Source organism: Pomacea canaliculata, linkage group LG14, assembly GCF_003073045.1.
Source record: "Pomacea canaliculata isolate SZHN2017 linkage group LG14, ASM307304v1, whole genome shotgun sequence".
NCBI classification, from domain to species: Eukaryota; Metazoa; Mollusca; class Gastropoda; order Architaenioglossa; family Ampullariidae; genus Pomacea; species Pomacea canaliculata.
The window spans coordinates 13,759,539-13,773,076 of NC_037603.1; the positions used below are offsets into that span (position 1 = coordinate 13,759,539).

The 13,538-nt window shown below is 36.2% G+C and overlaps 2 protein-coding genes across 2 annotated transcripts; one reads left to right on the forward strand and one right to left on the reverse strand.

Moving 5' to 3' along the window:
* Window positions 1–205: 205 nt before the first annotated feature.
* On the reverse strand, window positions 206–4,667 carry LOC112555140 (mitochondrial import inner membrane translocase subunit TIM14-like). The gene is made up of 6 exons (XM_025223364.1): window positions 4,473–4,667; window positions 3,326–3,377; window positions 1,683–1,759; window positions 1,402–1,478; window positions 927–997; window positions 206–576 (listed from the first exon to the last, which is right to left on the reverse strand). Exons 1-6 carry the CDS (start codon window positions 4,473–4,475, stop codon window positions 509–511), a joined length of 348 nt encoding a protein of 115 aa, XP_025079149.1. The 5' UTR covers window positions 4,476–4,667; the 3' UTR covers window positions 206–508.
* Window positions 4,668–4,894: 227 nt separating this feature from the next.
* LOC112555138 (probable glutamate--tRNA ligase, mitochondrial) lies at window positions 4,895–13,358 on the forward strand. The gene is made up of 14 exons (XM_025223362.1): window positions 4,895–5,139; window positions 5,498–5,570; window positions 6,158–6,195; window positions 6,642–6,689; window positions 7,150–7,320; window positions 7,807–7,887; window positions 8,335–8,427; window positions 8,659–8,753; window positions 9,426–9,480; window positions 10,013–10,117; window positions 10,438–10,595; window positions 10,915–10,987; window positions 11,526–11,789; window positions 13,007–13,358. The coding sequence occupies exons 1-14, from the start codon at window positions 4,912–4,914 to the stop codon at window positions 13,121–13,123; spliced, it is 1,599 nt and encodes a 532-aa protein (XP_025079147.1). The 5' UTR covers window positions 4,895–4,911; the 3' UTR covers window positions 13,124–13,358.
* The last annotated feature ends 180 nt before the right edge of the window (window positions 13,359–13,538 follow it).

A 13,538-nucleotide genomic window follows, 5' to 3' on the forward strand; every position in this document is an offset into this window, starting at 1 on the left:
GTCAATTTACTGTCAGACGTTGATGACGGTAACTAACACTAACTGAAAACGTGCTCAAAATGCCACAGAAATTGAGTGAGTGGAATTTATTAAGAATAATAGAGAATACAGTAATAGAGATTAAGTGTAATCTATAAAGATTAGTTGCCAGATGAAGGACATTTCAATGAGCAGTTTTAACAAACACACAAAAACGTTGAGCACATTATATTGAAAAAAGTAGATTTTATTATTTCTTTTTTTTAAGCACACTGTTACACATGCACACATACCACTCACAACTTTACTCTTACTCAATCCATGAAATTAGTTATCAAAAGCACAGAAATACACCTATGATGTTGAAGGTGTTTATGGAGAGGCTTTTAAAAAAAACAGTCAGCTTGGAACCAAAAAAGATGTAAATCTGTAACGTGTCACAACTGTGACAGATTTCTAGAAAAAAAAATTCAACCAGTTCTCCACAATGCCTATTTATTCTACCAGAGTAACTTCACACCATGCCTCCTTATGTTGTATGCTTGTCCAGATGATCTTTGGCTTCATTAATCTTTGCTGCTAGGTATGGTGAGCCACCTGAAAATAATCAGCTAGATAATTTAAAATGTCCACAGTCAATTAAACAGGTAATATTTTCTCTGCTCCATTTAACAATTGATTTATAACATAAACAAAATATTTACTCAGACTATATTTTTCACAAAAGCAACAAAAGGGAAAATAGAGCCTGGGTGCAATTAAGATCTGAAAAATTATTTCAAACATTTTACACAAGCAAAAATGATAGAAGAAAAACTAAACAGCCATCAAAACATTACAGCTCTTATTCATTGTTATGTTTGTTTACAGTGTTTGTCCACAGATAATCTAATTAGCACTTTAGTTTCTATGACATGCCTGTGAGGCAAAGAAATATTTCTACTTGCCTCTGTCAGGATGATTAAGCAACATTATTCGCTTGTGAGCCTCTTTTATTTTTGTCTTGCTGGCTGAAGGACTGCAAAAAAAAACCAAAAAAACCATTCGTTAAAATGCAGTTTTGTGATAAATCTGGTTATAGCAGGTGCAATAGGATGGATGCAATGTACTAAAACATGATCAGCCAGAAACTGAAGTGGATTGTCATGCAAAGCAACAAGCAGCAAAGTTTAAAACAGATGAGAAGAATACTCTCAATGTAAATCAGCGATGAACAAACAAAAAGTGAGAGAGAGAAAAGAAAAGGCAAACACTCAATATTAAAACATATTTAAATGCAATGCAGATCGCTGCAGCCACCTTTTCCCATTGTATTTAATAAAGAAGGATTTTTTAATAGAGAAAGAATAAAGAAATTAATTAAAAGAGATGGGCAAACCAACACAACTTTAACTCTTTAACAGAATGTAAGAGGATACATACCTCACACCAAGAATAAGGCCTGCTTCACGTTTGCTCATCTTTGGCTCAAACCCACCTTTGTAATATTTACTGAACGCCTGAAATATAATTAGAGATAGCTAAAACTTTAAATTGCGTTTTAATATTACTGAGAAGATTATTATAGAAAATTTCCTTCACAGTGAAATGAGACCTTTATAAAAACAAATTGAAGGAAAAGAAATTGCATTTATTATTATCCACACTTTCAGGTTTTCAAGGCCAATTATCAAAAATGTTAAAACTCATCTTTAAGGGCTTACCCCATTTGAAGGAAGTGCATCGATTTGCTGTCTGAATGCTGTCTGGGCTATTTTTCCATATCGAAGGGCATACCTTCCTGCAGATCAATTTATAAGTGATATAGCACAAGCCTAAAATAAAGTAAGCAGGCAAACACTTTAAAAAACTATAATGTATTGCTTGTTTACAATTTTAGCTCCTCTGTTCAAAAAAGAAACATTACATGACAATAATTTAAATTTGTTTGTGCTTTTATCAAGTTCATAGCTTGCTGACATCCTTGGCGTTCCTGCTCCTAGCAAAAGAATGAAATTAAAAAGTTCTAGGGCAAAGTAATTAAATTACATGTATTAGATGCAACTAAATCCGTCAATTACATACACATACATTTTATGATAACAAAATCTTTGGTCTTGAGAAATCATTTTGCAAATCTTTCAACACTACTCAAGACATACAAGATGAATTAGTCCTCTTACTTTTATAATACAGTCAAATCTCCCTACTATGCCACCTACCGGGACCGAGCAAAAGTGGCATAGTAGCGAGAGTGGCATAATACGGAGGGTTCGTAAAAACGGCTTTATTTGCTCAAGTTACTTGTCAGTCCAAAGCTCTCAAGAATAGTCGGCTGGCGCTAGCTGTCTCCTCTCATTCTCCCCCTCACCTCTTCATCCTCCACTCCTCCCAACCACATCCGCACACCTGCATCCTGTCGCTAGTCGACCCCCTCCCGCTCTCCCTCTGTCACGTGACTGTCACCCGGCCAGCGACCTACCCCCATCGCCACCCTCCACCCTCCCTGTGTGCTTGCTAGGTTCCACCCACCTAACTGCCATGTCCCACACTACCATACAGTATAATAATCAAGCACTGCGCGGAATTTCACAACTTGTGCCTTTTAACAGTCACACAAAAGTGGCATAGTAGCGAGAGTAGGGGTGGCATAGTAATTTTTTTTTTACATTGAATTTATAGTCAGGACCGAGCAAAAGTGGCATAATACCGAGAGTGGCATAGTAGAGGGGTGGCATAGTAGGGAGATTTGACTGTATATGTATAAAAATTGCTCTCTCTCATGCATGCATGCACTCACACACACAGCCTGGTCATGCTTTGTTTACCAGAATTATGGACAGAAGAATGAAACGTCTATTTGCCCTTCAAGTTAATAACCTGGTTACCCAAAGTTTACAACCTGTTAGGAGTAGCTGATAATTGCTGGCTAATACACTAGAGTAATGGCAACGTTTGTTGTCCTCCTACATTCACACAATGTACTCGTGGTTTTCTGCCTCATTCCTGCAACTCTCACACACATTCGCCACCTACACATGTTCCTCACACTTAGACCCCTATATCAACCTACAAAACCACAGTTTATCATGGATTCAATAAGTTTAGTTTTAGTTTAGATTATTCTTTGTTACTTCTTGAGGAGCATATGGTTGCATGGATTGAATAAAGGTGGTGTAAAATGATCTTAAAATCATCGCAATTACATTGGCTAACCATTTCTTTGTATGCATAGACTTGATCTTTATCCAAATGTACACTTACTGTCTATAACATTTCTGTGGTACTTATATTCTGAAACTATTTCAATCTTTGTATCATCAATCATTAGGTCAAGGATAGATGAAGGTTCTTTAAAAAAAATTACCTGCAAATCCAGCAACTGCAAGCCCCAAGCCAGCAAGGATAACCCCAGTGGCCTGCACAAGATCAATACCTTAGTTATTTTACATCAAGAAGCATTCCAAATGCTAATTTTGTAAATATATTATTTAAGTATGCTTGCTTGTAATACCAATGTTTAAATCTTAATGTGTATGATGCAAAAATGTCTTTGGTATTTATGTTTGAATGTTATTTAGGGTTGTGGATTAGGACCTTATACTTTACCAGGCACATTAATTTTTGGTGAGGATAATTGAATGCATTGACAAAATTCTTTCCATAATTTCAGTATTGTGCACAGTCGCTACTGCCATGACAAAACTGTAGAGCAGGAGGCAGAATTATGGTTATTATGTGATGTAACAATTTCAGTCAGTAACTAATCCTATCCTTTGAGGCTGAACTTCCACTGCCTGGCAGCAAAGAATGGTTCAACCCAGAAGAGGGTGGTGAGGGTACTTTTTGGGTCAGGTATTGTATTTACGAAGCAAGGGTAGCTGTTATCCATGGGTAAAATAAATAACAAATATTGACTCCATTTTACTTTACTTCTGGGAACCTTTGCCATTAATAACCATGGTTCCATACAGCAAAATCCATGTAAACTGGACACATCTTTGTAACTCGACAGACAAGACACCTGCTCTTGATGTACTTGGGGATGATGATTTATCTTTGATTCCTAAATATGGCTCCAGGTCAAAGTAAATAGCAAAGCAGGCATGCATGTAATCCTCAAACCTTCCTCCCCCCCACCCCACCGGCCTTAAAAGGATTGAAGCAGTCTTTCCCATTTTACTGCTTTAACCTTATACCATAACCATAAATCCTAACCCTAAACCCTAACTTTAAATAATACCTTGTCAGCTACTTAACGGATAGCTTGTGAATCGTTGTCCATTCTCAGTCATGAGCATCGACGGTGATGCTGTACTTAAATCGCATTAAAAAAAAGTTACAAAGCCGCCTGGAAAAAGTATAAAACGTATGGCGCACTGCTTACATGACCTGTTGTGATAATTAGTGCAATAATGAGGGAAAAGAGCAGAGAACAACTGTTCCAATGAGAAATTTGCTTCAAAGGTTACAAGAAAAATAAATGTGTGCTTCCAAATAATATTTTCACTTACCATTTTGGGCTTCTTTTCGTTTGGATTTGGCGGAGAATCGAAACTTTCCAGTGTGAAATGTATGTAGTTTTCAGTAAATGTTATAAGTAAAAATTAAACTGCCTTTGATCCATTCACGAACTTGTATTAACGTCGGTGATCCATCCGAATGACGAAAGTTCTCGAGTAGTTACCCTTACGGGGAAAAAAAAATACGTTTTAGCAGTACACGTATATTGGTGACGTCACTTTTACTCAATTACTATGCCCATGGAACATTTGCGACTTTATGTTTATATTTCTCTTTATTTGATTATGTCTTTAATCGGCAGACTGTAACCTGCAACATTTTATATTATATCTAGTTCAACACGACGTTGACGTCAGAGATCTGTGGCTATGACCTTACATAGAGCTCTTTAGCTGGAAAGAGCAGTCAAAGATATTAGAGATAAAAGTCATGGCAGCTGTTCGAAAGATATGCTACTTACATAAATGGCAATTGATATGTTATTTTGGTAGACGACACAGTTCTACAGATCAGTTTAAAAAAAATATAAGGGTTCGTTTTGCACCTAGTCCAACAGGCTCTCTGCATCTCGGTGGCCTTCGGACAGCCTTGTACAATTATTTATTTGCAAAATCCCAAAATGGAACTTTCATTTTGAGGATCGAAGATACAGACCAGGTTAGCTAAAATTTGTCATAAAACAAGCATGTATGGGGATGGGAGAGAGAGACACACACACAAAGAAAACAAATGGTTTTAGTCGTCTTTTAGAGGCAGTAACTGCTTGGTGGGTCCACAAGAAGCTATATACCTGTATTTGCAAAAATATAGCATTATGCATCAGGGTTTTTTTTTTTAAAATTAGTTTAGTTTTTATTGCAGAACACTTGGATTGTTATTGTAAAATTAAATGAGTAGATTAAATAATCTGTAAAAAAAAAAAGACTACATGTGTTGGCATGTTTTATAATCACACTACTTCCTGTAGTCTGTAGAGAGATATTTAATGATGAAGATGTACATGCACTGGTTTCAGACCCGCACAGTATCCGGGGCTATAGAAAGGCTTCAGGATATGTTACAGTGGACAGGGATTGTACCCGATGAAGGTTTGTATTAAGCACATCATTATAATGACAAACCCGATGTTTGCGGCAGTGACACAGGGAGAGAGAAAGGAAGATGTTATTTGTTGATGGTTAATAATATAAAACTATATGCCTGATAATTATATTATTTTATTTGAAGTGTGACTTGCAACACCTAGCACAGCATCACAGCACAAAATACATTCAAGTAACAAAATCTGAAATATCACATAAAAATCAAAAGATACAGGACCAAGAGAGAAGGAGAAACAGCCCGCCTATTGTGAAAAGTCTTTACAAAGAAATGTTTCTTATGACCCAGTTTAAGTGTTTGTTGCTTTGTGGCTTTTAAGTTCTAAATGCTGTAAATCATAGGCCTAAAGTTGCTGTTCTAAAGCCTTGGTTTATGGCTTAACTAACAAGGATGCTTGAACAGAGATATAGTGCGCATTATCCTTTTAACACATAGCAACTAAAATTGTTTACAAAATTTAACTACAACCATTTAGTTAGCAGAGTACAACACACCCTGTTCCTGCTAAAGGATTTGTTAGGAGGAAAAATTTAAAATGTGTTTAGCATTTTTCACATACAATGTATATGTGCAGGTCCAAGTCAAGGTGGAAACTATGGACCATATATTCAGGTACATATCAGTGAACACAACCTGATGACACTAGCCCACACAACTAATAGTGTACAAACAGCATGACAGATTATTTAGCCTATACTTTTAACAGACAGGATAGCAATGGTGTTCCAGATTATTTAACCTGCACTATAACTGTTAGGGTTCAAACAGGTTTAACATATTTAGCTATATCATCCAGGTCACATGGGTGGAGACTGTGCTATAACTATGCATACAGTATTTAAGAGTTTTGTAATAAATGTTCAAATTGGGAGTATTTTTGATGCTTTTGGTTAATTTTCTGTTGCTTTTCTTCTACTTTTGTTGCTGCTTATTTTTCTTCATCATTCTGCATGATCTTCTTTTTATGTGCTTTATTAATGAGCAGACAGAAAATATAGATAGGGTAAGCTTGGTACAGAAGTGAACTAATAAAATCAACATAAATTTTTTCTTTTTAGTCTCAAAGACTGGAGCTCTACCGTGAAAACATTAAAACCTTGCTTCAGGTATGGCATATAAAAGCATTCTCTTTTCGCTCCTTTTTCTCTATGTCCATCTACCCTTTCTACCTTTCAGGTGGTATTAGTTTATTCCTTGTTGCTCCTTTGAGGAGCTTAGGGCCGCAACAACACCTTGCCAGCGTACCTGGTTTTGGGCAGCCCCCTTCAGTTGGGCTTCAGGTGGTATGGCATCTACAAACTTTTATCAAGACAGTGAGATTTGGGGGCTGTAGGCTTAGCTGTAGTTTACAGGGCTGGACAATCTTATTATGATGTAGCCCCTCTTGTGACAGCATAAAATGATCATAACCTTCTCATTCTTGCTCTCTCTCACACACACACCTCCCCCTTTCATGCACCATAGGGAGGGTGGTATGTGTAGATGTATGTGCATTTAAGGGAGGCGGGATAAGTAAGTCAGTATGAATTAATGTTACTACTATGAATACTTGATGAAATATTTCAGAATGAGACATCATATTACTGTTTCTGCACACCTTTGCGTCTTGACTTGCTAAGACGAGATGCTGCTCGAAATAGGGAAGTACCAGGCTATGACAACAGGTGTCGACACTTAACAAAAGATGAAGTGCAAGAGAAGCTGGCAAGGAAAACTCCATATGTTATTCGCCTAAAGGCAAGGAAAATTCTGAAAAGTTTTACATCTCTCAAGTGAATTATGACTTCAATTCTGTAATTATTTTGAAGTAATTTTTCTTGTTTATGTCCAGATAAAATTTTAAGTTCTTTAATTAGTTCAGACTGCATGCAAAAGTGTAAGCAGACAACTAGCAGTATTCTAAATGCAGTATTTCTATTATTATTCCATACAGCATGGTTAAAAACAGCTTCAGTCCTAAATGATTGTAGAACTCTGTAACAGGCAGTGTCTAATGCTGGTGTGGAAGCTTTTTAAGTTATCTTTAAGATACCTCTAAACACAGACGTTTTTCTCGCCCCTCCACCTTCTGCTTTTTCATAACTTTTGCGTATTTCTTTATCTGCTTTTTATCTGACAAACTTTGCTCTTCTACAGAAGGAACAACTTTAAGTCACAGGCAATTTCACAAAATTTTGTCACCCAACACATCTTTCCCATACAATGTATCTACACTATTTTCAGCTGGAACCAACCACAGATCCATGGGATGACCTGATCAAAGGGCCAGTGACATCTAACGTTGCAGAGATCGAGGGTGACCCGGTAAGAGCTATATCCCATTATATGTGATTATGGTGGCTCATTGAATGCACAAGTTTGAAAAAAAATCATCACATGATACTTTAAGGCAGCTGTTACCTTTGCTAATGGTGTTGCTGATAAGGGTAATATTTCTGCCTAACCCTAACCCTAACCCTGCATATTCATTTTTGTTTTAAACAGATTGCTTACTGGTACTGATCCTGTCTCATTTAGATTTGGGTATATGGACTCAAGATTATCTCTCTCACTATCTCCCAGTCCTCTCTAGTCATTTCTCTCTTTGGCATGGATATAGCAGGAGGGCATCTGCATGCACACATGTAAATATAAAATCATACATGTTCTTCTATGCACTGCTTCATATGGTGAAATACTTATGCACACTTATCACAGGCCACATAAGTGATCATTTTTCCATGGTTCTTATGACAGTTTGTATTCTTTTAGGTTCTTCTTAAGTCTGATGGGTTCCCCACATACCACTTTGCAAATGTTGTTGATGACCACTACATGGAGGTCACTCATGTTCTTCGTGGTGATGTAAGTGTTATGTTAAAATTAATTTCTTCATAGTTCAATACATTTAATTTGCATACATTTTCTTTGCTTAATCTTTGTAAAGAAAAACAATATTTTCTTTGATCCTTGAACATCTATAGAATATGCACAACACAGAAAATTTGGTGCTTTTGTATGCGTATAGAATTTTTGTGATAGGTAATTAATCACTGAGATATATGTAAATATGCCTTATACATGTACGCTTTGCAGGAGTGGCGAGCTTCCACTCCAAAACACTTGCTCCTGTACAAAGCATTTGGATGGCATCCTCCACAGTTTGGTCATCTTCCACTTATCTTGAATAAGTGAGTTTTAATGTTCTCAGGTCAGGGATACAACACTCTTTCATCTTGTATCTGACTGCTCAGCACACTGCAATAACAACGTAGAAAAATCGAAAGCCATCAGTAATAATATGCAGGCTAACTAAAATACTGAAATTTCAGTAATAATAATAATGAACATTTATATAGTGCTTTTCCAACGATTTGCTCAAAGTGCTTTACATAAATGATATAAAGAAGTAAGCTGAATCACCAACAACTGAGCTCCCATATTAATATTTAAGAGACACACACTTTTCTACTGAAATACCTGCTCATGCACAAAGTAAATAAAGACATGGTGGGCATGCTCATGATCAGGAAATGGTTGCAGTAAAGTCACTGTTCTGAAAAGATGCATCTTAAGTTTAGACTTAGAGGTGGTAAGAGAATCAGAGTGATGAAGGCTGACAGGCAATCTGTTCCATGTTGATGGGGCTTGGTAGGAGAAAGTAATGTGTTATAATTAGAGATGGAAACATCTGTAATTATTGTACAGAGAAGAGTTTTCATTTTATAGAGGTATATTTTAGTGAAAGTCCACCACATAGGTTTAATATCAAAAGAGGTCTTGAAGTTATAGTATATTTCACATGATATGAGATCCAAGATAGATCAGTTGATTATGTTGTGATTTTGTTTTTTTATCTGCAGAGATGGAACAAAGCTTTCTAAAAGACAAGGTGACATCCATGTAGAACATTTTAGGGTAAGATATCTGAAGTCACATTTCATGTCCCTGACATGGGTTCTTTGTTACTGTAGTAGTTATATCAGCAGTTTATCTGATGTCATTTATCTTCATTGTGCTATCTGTTGTGAAAACGCATTATTTGAGCACTGTTGTTATTTTGTTGTATATATTGTTGTAATAGGAGGAGTACCTTCACACCACGGGTGTCAGCATATGGGGAAATATCCATTTTTGTACAAGGAGAGAAAGGTTTCACGTTTTATAGTAATAGGACTAAAGTAATGAGATATGAAGGTAAAATAACTTCAAGATAACTTACATTATCACTTAGAACCTGGGGGTGGTCATCAAGAGTACTAGGAGTGCTTTACGACTGTCACATTACCATTCACAAAAATTTTGACTGTCATTATCTCAGGTTTATTATACTTTGGTGGGTTTGGCAGAATTGTGACCATAAATTAGCTGATCTTATGAACTTGGTCTTCCTTTCTGGGATACCTAATTATCTCTTTTTAACTTGTCATAATTGCAATGACATTTTCAGAACAGTAGATACCTCCCAGAAGCCGTGGTCAGCTATGTGACAACTGTTGGAAGTGGTTTTGGTGTAGACACATCTAGCATGACTCTAGAACAACTAGTGCAACAAGTAGGTATGGCTAACAAGCATCAAATTCCAATAATAATATTTTTAGCTGCCGCATATGTCACAGCTAGGTTTAATATGTAGCTACATGAGTGAATGAAGGTTCTGTGTACAAATTTTGTCCATACATGATGAAGTTACAAAACTTAGCACAAAAGCAAGTAATCAGTTGCTTTTGTTTGCATTGTACTAAAGATTTTCTGCAGATGCAGTCAGTGTTCAACAATCAAAATATAAATAGCTTGGTGACAAACATATTTTTAGATATATATATAAAATTATAGTTATCATTAACTTTTTTTAAAAAGGGAATATGATTTCAGTTCAAGCTAGAAAAAGTGAGACGAAATAACAGCCGTTTGGACCCATTGTTTCTTGAGGAGTCAAATAAAGCCCATCTCAAGAGACTGCTGCATTCATCAAAGAGAAATGACTTGGTTTCTTCTCTTCACAGTATTGTTGCAGAAGCTTATACAAATAGGTAGTGATGTGATGAGTTGTGTCTATGCATGTGTGTTTGTGTAGAAAAAAAAAAACCAAGCCCATCTACACTAGACAATGAATATTTCCATGATTTTTTTTTTTTTATAATGTTGAAGAGCACAGAAATAAGAAAGATATAACTAATCTTGCATCAATGTGACAGTGGCGTGTAAATCATGCTGAAAGTTTGAGAAAGAACACATTCCTGCAAATGAAATAATACATCTGTTGATGAGGTGAGCATGTACTTTATTAATCACAGTGATAAATAGGCCCTCTTTCTTATGTGAAAGGAACCTGTCACTTTTTCTCCACAGGTTAGACAGGTTACATCAGGACGCCTTGAGCGTGGAGTATCTTATGCGCATACTGGACTGGAGCATGACAGAGGTAGCTGTTGAATGATCTGAAGTTAAATCTTTAGTCAGGAGAACTATATTTTTCAACCACGTTTCGCAAAAAACTGAAAACCCATCTGTTTCTTTCAAACCAGTCTTAAACTACCAAGAAACACTTCTGTCTATATTTTTTACTTTCCTGGTGTTTTATATATTTGTTCACTTTATTTTTTCTTCTTTTGTTTTTTTTTCTGCGCAATGAGCATTCTTCGGAATGGATACCTGCGCATTACAAATCGACTTATTATTATTATTACAAGCAGATTATCGATCTGGACTGATTTATATATACTTTTTAAGGTAGTAATAGTGTTTCATTTATATGGCTAATTCTTATGGTGTTGAGTAAATTGAGCAGTCTTTAATTGTTAAAAAAAAATTAAATTGAAAAAGATTGTTAATTTTAGTTCAACCTAGAAGAAATTGTAATGAAAGGAATTTTTTGTCAAATCCACATTATATACTGTGAGAATCGTTTTTAGCAGAACATTTGAGAAGGCAGTTTTAACAAAAGAAGTTTTCTGCTGCAGGACAGGATTTGCAAGCTGACAGATTTGTTGCTGCCCAGCTTTGCTTTCCTGTGGGAGATACCCCAACATAGCTTGCTGCAGTCTTTGCAGGCACAACATCCTCATATTGTACAGGCTCTGGGCTTATGTACACAGAGGCTCCAAGAAATTCCAGATTTTGAAAAAGACACGGTGTCTCAAGTGTTAAAGAGAAGTGCCAAAGAGTCTCAGATCAAATTTAATGTTTATATGCTTCTATTGCGGCAGGTTCTGAGCGGCCTGAAGGTGAGAAATGTTCAATATCTTAAATATACCTTCTTAAAATTACCAGATTACTCATATAGTATGTAACTAGAAATAATAGAAATGTGGATCCTAGATCGTTGGGGGGGAAAAAACCATCAGTAGTAGATTAGTATGATCTTGGTCAAAGAATGTGTATGCACCATATGTACAGTAAAATAGCATTATAAATCAGGAATTATGGAATATGGTCAGCAGAAAATGAAAAGGATTCGAGCTTTTGTTCTTCTCCTTTACTTAATCTGTTCGTTTATTATTCTCATGGTACCATTAACAAACTTTTTTTTTAATGTAAACATCATTTCCACAATATTCCAAAAGCATACGACAGTCTTAACGAAAAAAAGTTATGACACTTGGTATTAACACAGGTATTTGATGTAATTTCTTTATCTTACTTTTTCATCACTAGATCAGCATCTTTCAATACTAAGCAATAATGGTTTATCATGTAAGTCTGATATATCTGCTAGGCCTGGGGGTTTCTTTGATCAGCATACCCTGGTCATCTTTCTCTTTCCTGTGTAAGGCTCCAGAAGCTTGGGTATTGTTTTGTTGTTTTTTTTGTTTTTTTTTGTCGAGGTTGAAAGTTTGAAATTCCTTTTCCCTTTTCCTTTTTGATGTATCATTTGCTGTTTTTGTAAAAACAGGTTTTAAAACATTTCTTCCACCAATTTTTCTGGGAACTTATGCCTAGGTGGAGTTTCTTATCCCCCAACTAATTTTTCTGTGCACAACCTTTCTTGCTCACACTTTGTCTTCATGTATTCGTGTTTTCCTTTCCTGGGTTATTATCAGTGGCGTAGGAAGATGTTCGGCGTTGGGGGGGCAAACTCCCTGCTGACAGTGAACGGCCTTCGCACGGTTGATGACCGTACGTTCCCCTACCTTTCTTCTGTTCTTTGCTCTTTGTGAGGTATTACGTCTCAAATATTGGGGGGCCAAAGGATATTCCTGCCCTCCCTGTATTTTCCTTGGGGGGGCGGCTGCCCCTGCTGCCCCCCTGGTTCCTACGCCACTGATTATTTATTGTAGTACATCATTTGGCAGTTCTACTACAAAAGACCTATTTAAAATCTAGTTTATTGTCGTAAGCACTATCATTCATCTTGTTTTATGGATTTGTATATGGGGAGGTCCATGTCCTAAGGTCCTTTTTCCATTTGCTTCTTAAACCTTTGTCCATTTTACCTATGCAGGAGGGACCCCCTGTTGCAGAAATGATGACACTACTGGGCAGACAAAATACACTGCGGCGCATTGAGTATTCCATCAAACTCATGACGTCTTGTCAAGCTGTACCTTTTGCGGTGTAAAGTCTTCAGAACTCTATGGTTCATTATCCTTATAATTCATTAACTAATGCTGCACAGAGTTGAAAGCTGTTGTACAAGAACACGTGTGAGACCAAAAAAGGCTTTTTTTTTGTCAGAATCACAGTATCCATTCTGGGTTTCAGTCCTAGATCTTACCTTTGTTCCCTTGTAAACTGGAGATAGTCATTTTTTAAAACAAATATAAATAAAAAGGACAAGTGGATGTAAGTCAAAAGTATATTATGTCTCAATACAGAATGATTGTTTTGAATTTATTTTTTTTTTTTTTTTAGTTTTCTTATAAATAGCAGGTTAGCATAGGATTTCGTACAACTGTGAACCAAATAATATCATCACGAGGAATCAAAAATTAAAAGCTCTTTGTTTGCTCCAAATAGAAAACTAAGGAAAACAA

Bases quoted from the DNA above. Each gene is read 5' to 3' on its own strand.
- LOC112555140 (XM_025223364.1), bottom strand. The intron at 1,760-3,325 runs GTAATTTTTTTT...ATTGATCTGCAG, and splicing joins TGCAGTTGCTGGATTTGCAG to GAAGGTATGCCCTTCGATAT. The intron at 998-1,401 runs GTATGTATCCTC...TTTTTTTTGCAG, and splicing joins GGCCTTATTCTTGGTGTGAG to TCCTTCAGCCAGCAAGACAA.
- LOC112555138 (XM_025223362.1), top strand. From the start codon at position 4,912: ATGGCAGCTGTTCGAAAGATATGCTACTTACATAAATGGCAATTGATA. The intron at 5,140-5,497 runs GTTAGCTAAAAT...CACTGGTTTCAG, and splicing joins GGATCGAAGATACAGACCAG to ACCCGCACAGTATCCGGGGC. The intron at 6,690-7,149 runs GTATGGCATATA...GAAATATTTCAG, and splicing joins ACATTAAAACCTTGCTTCAG to AATGAGACATCATATTACTG.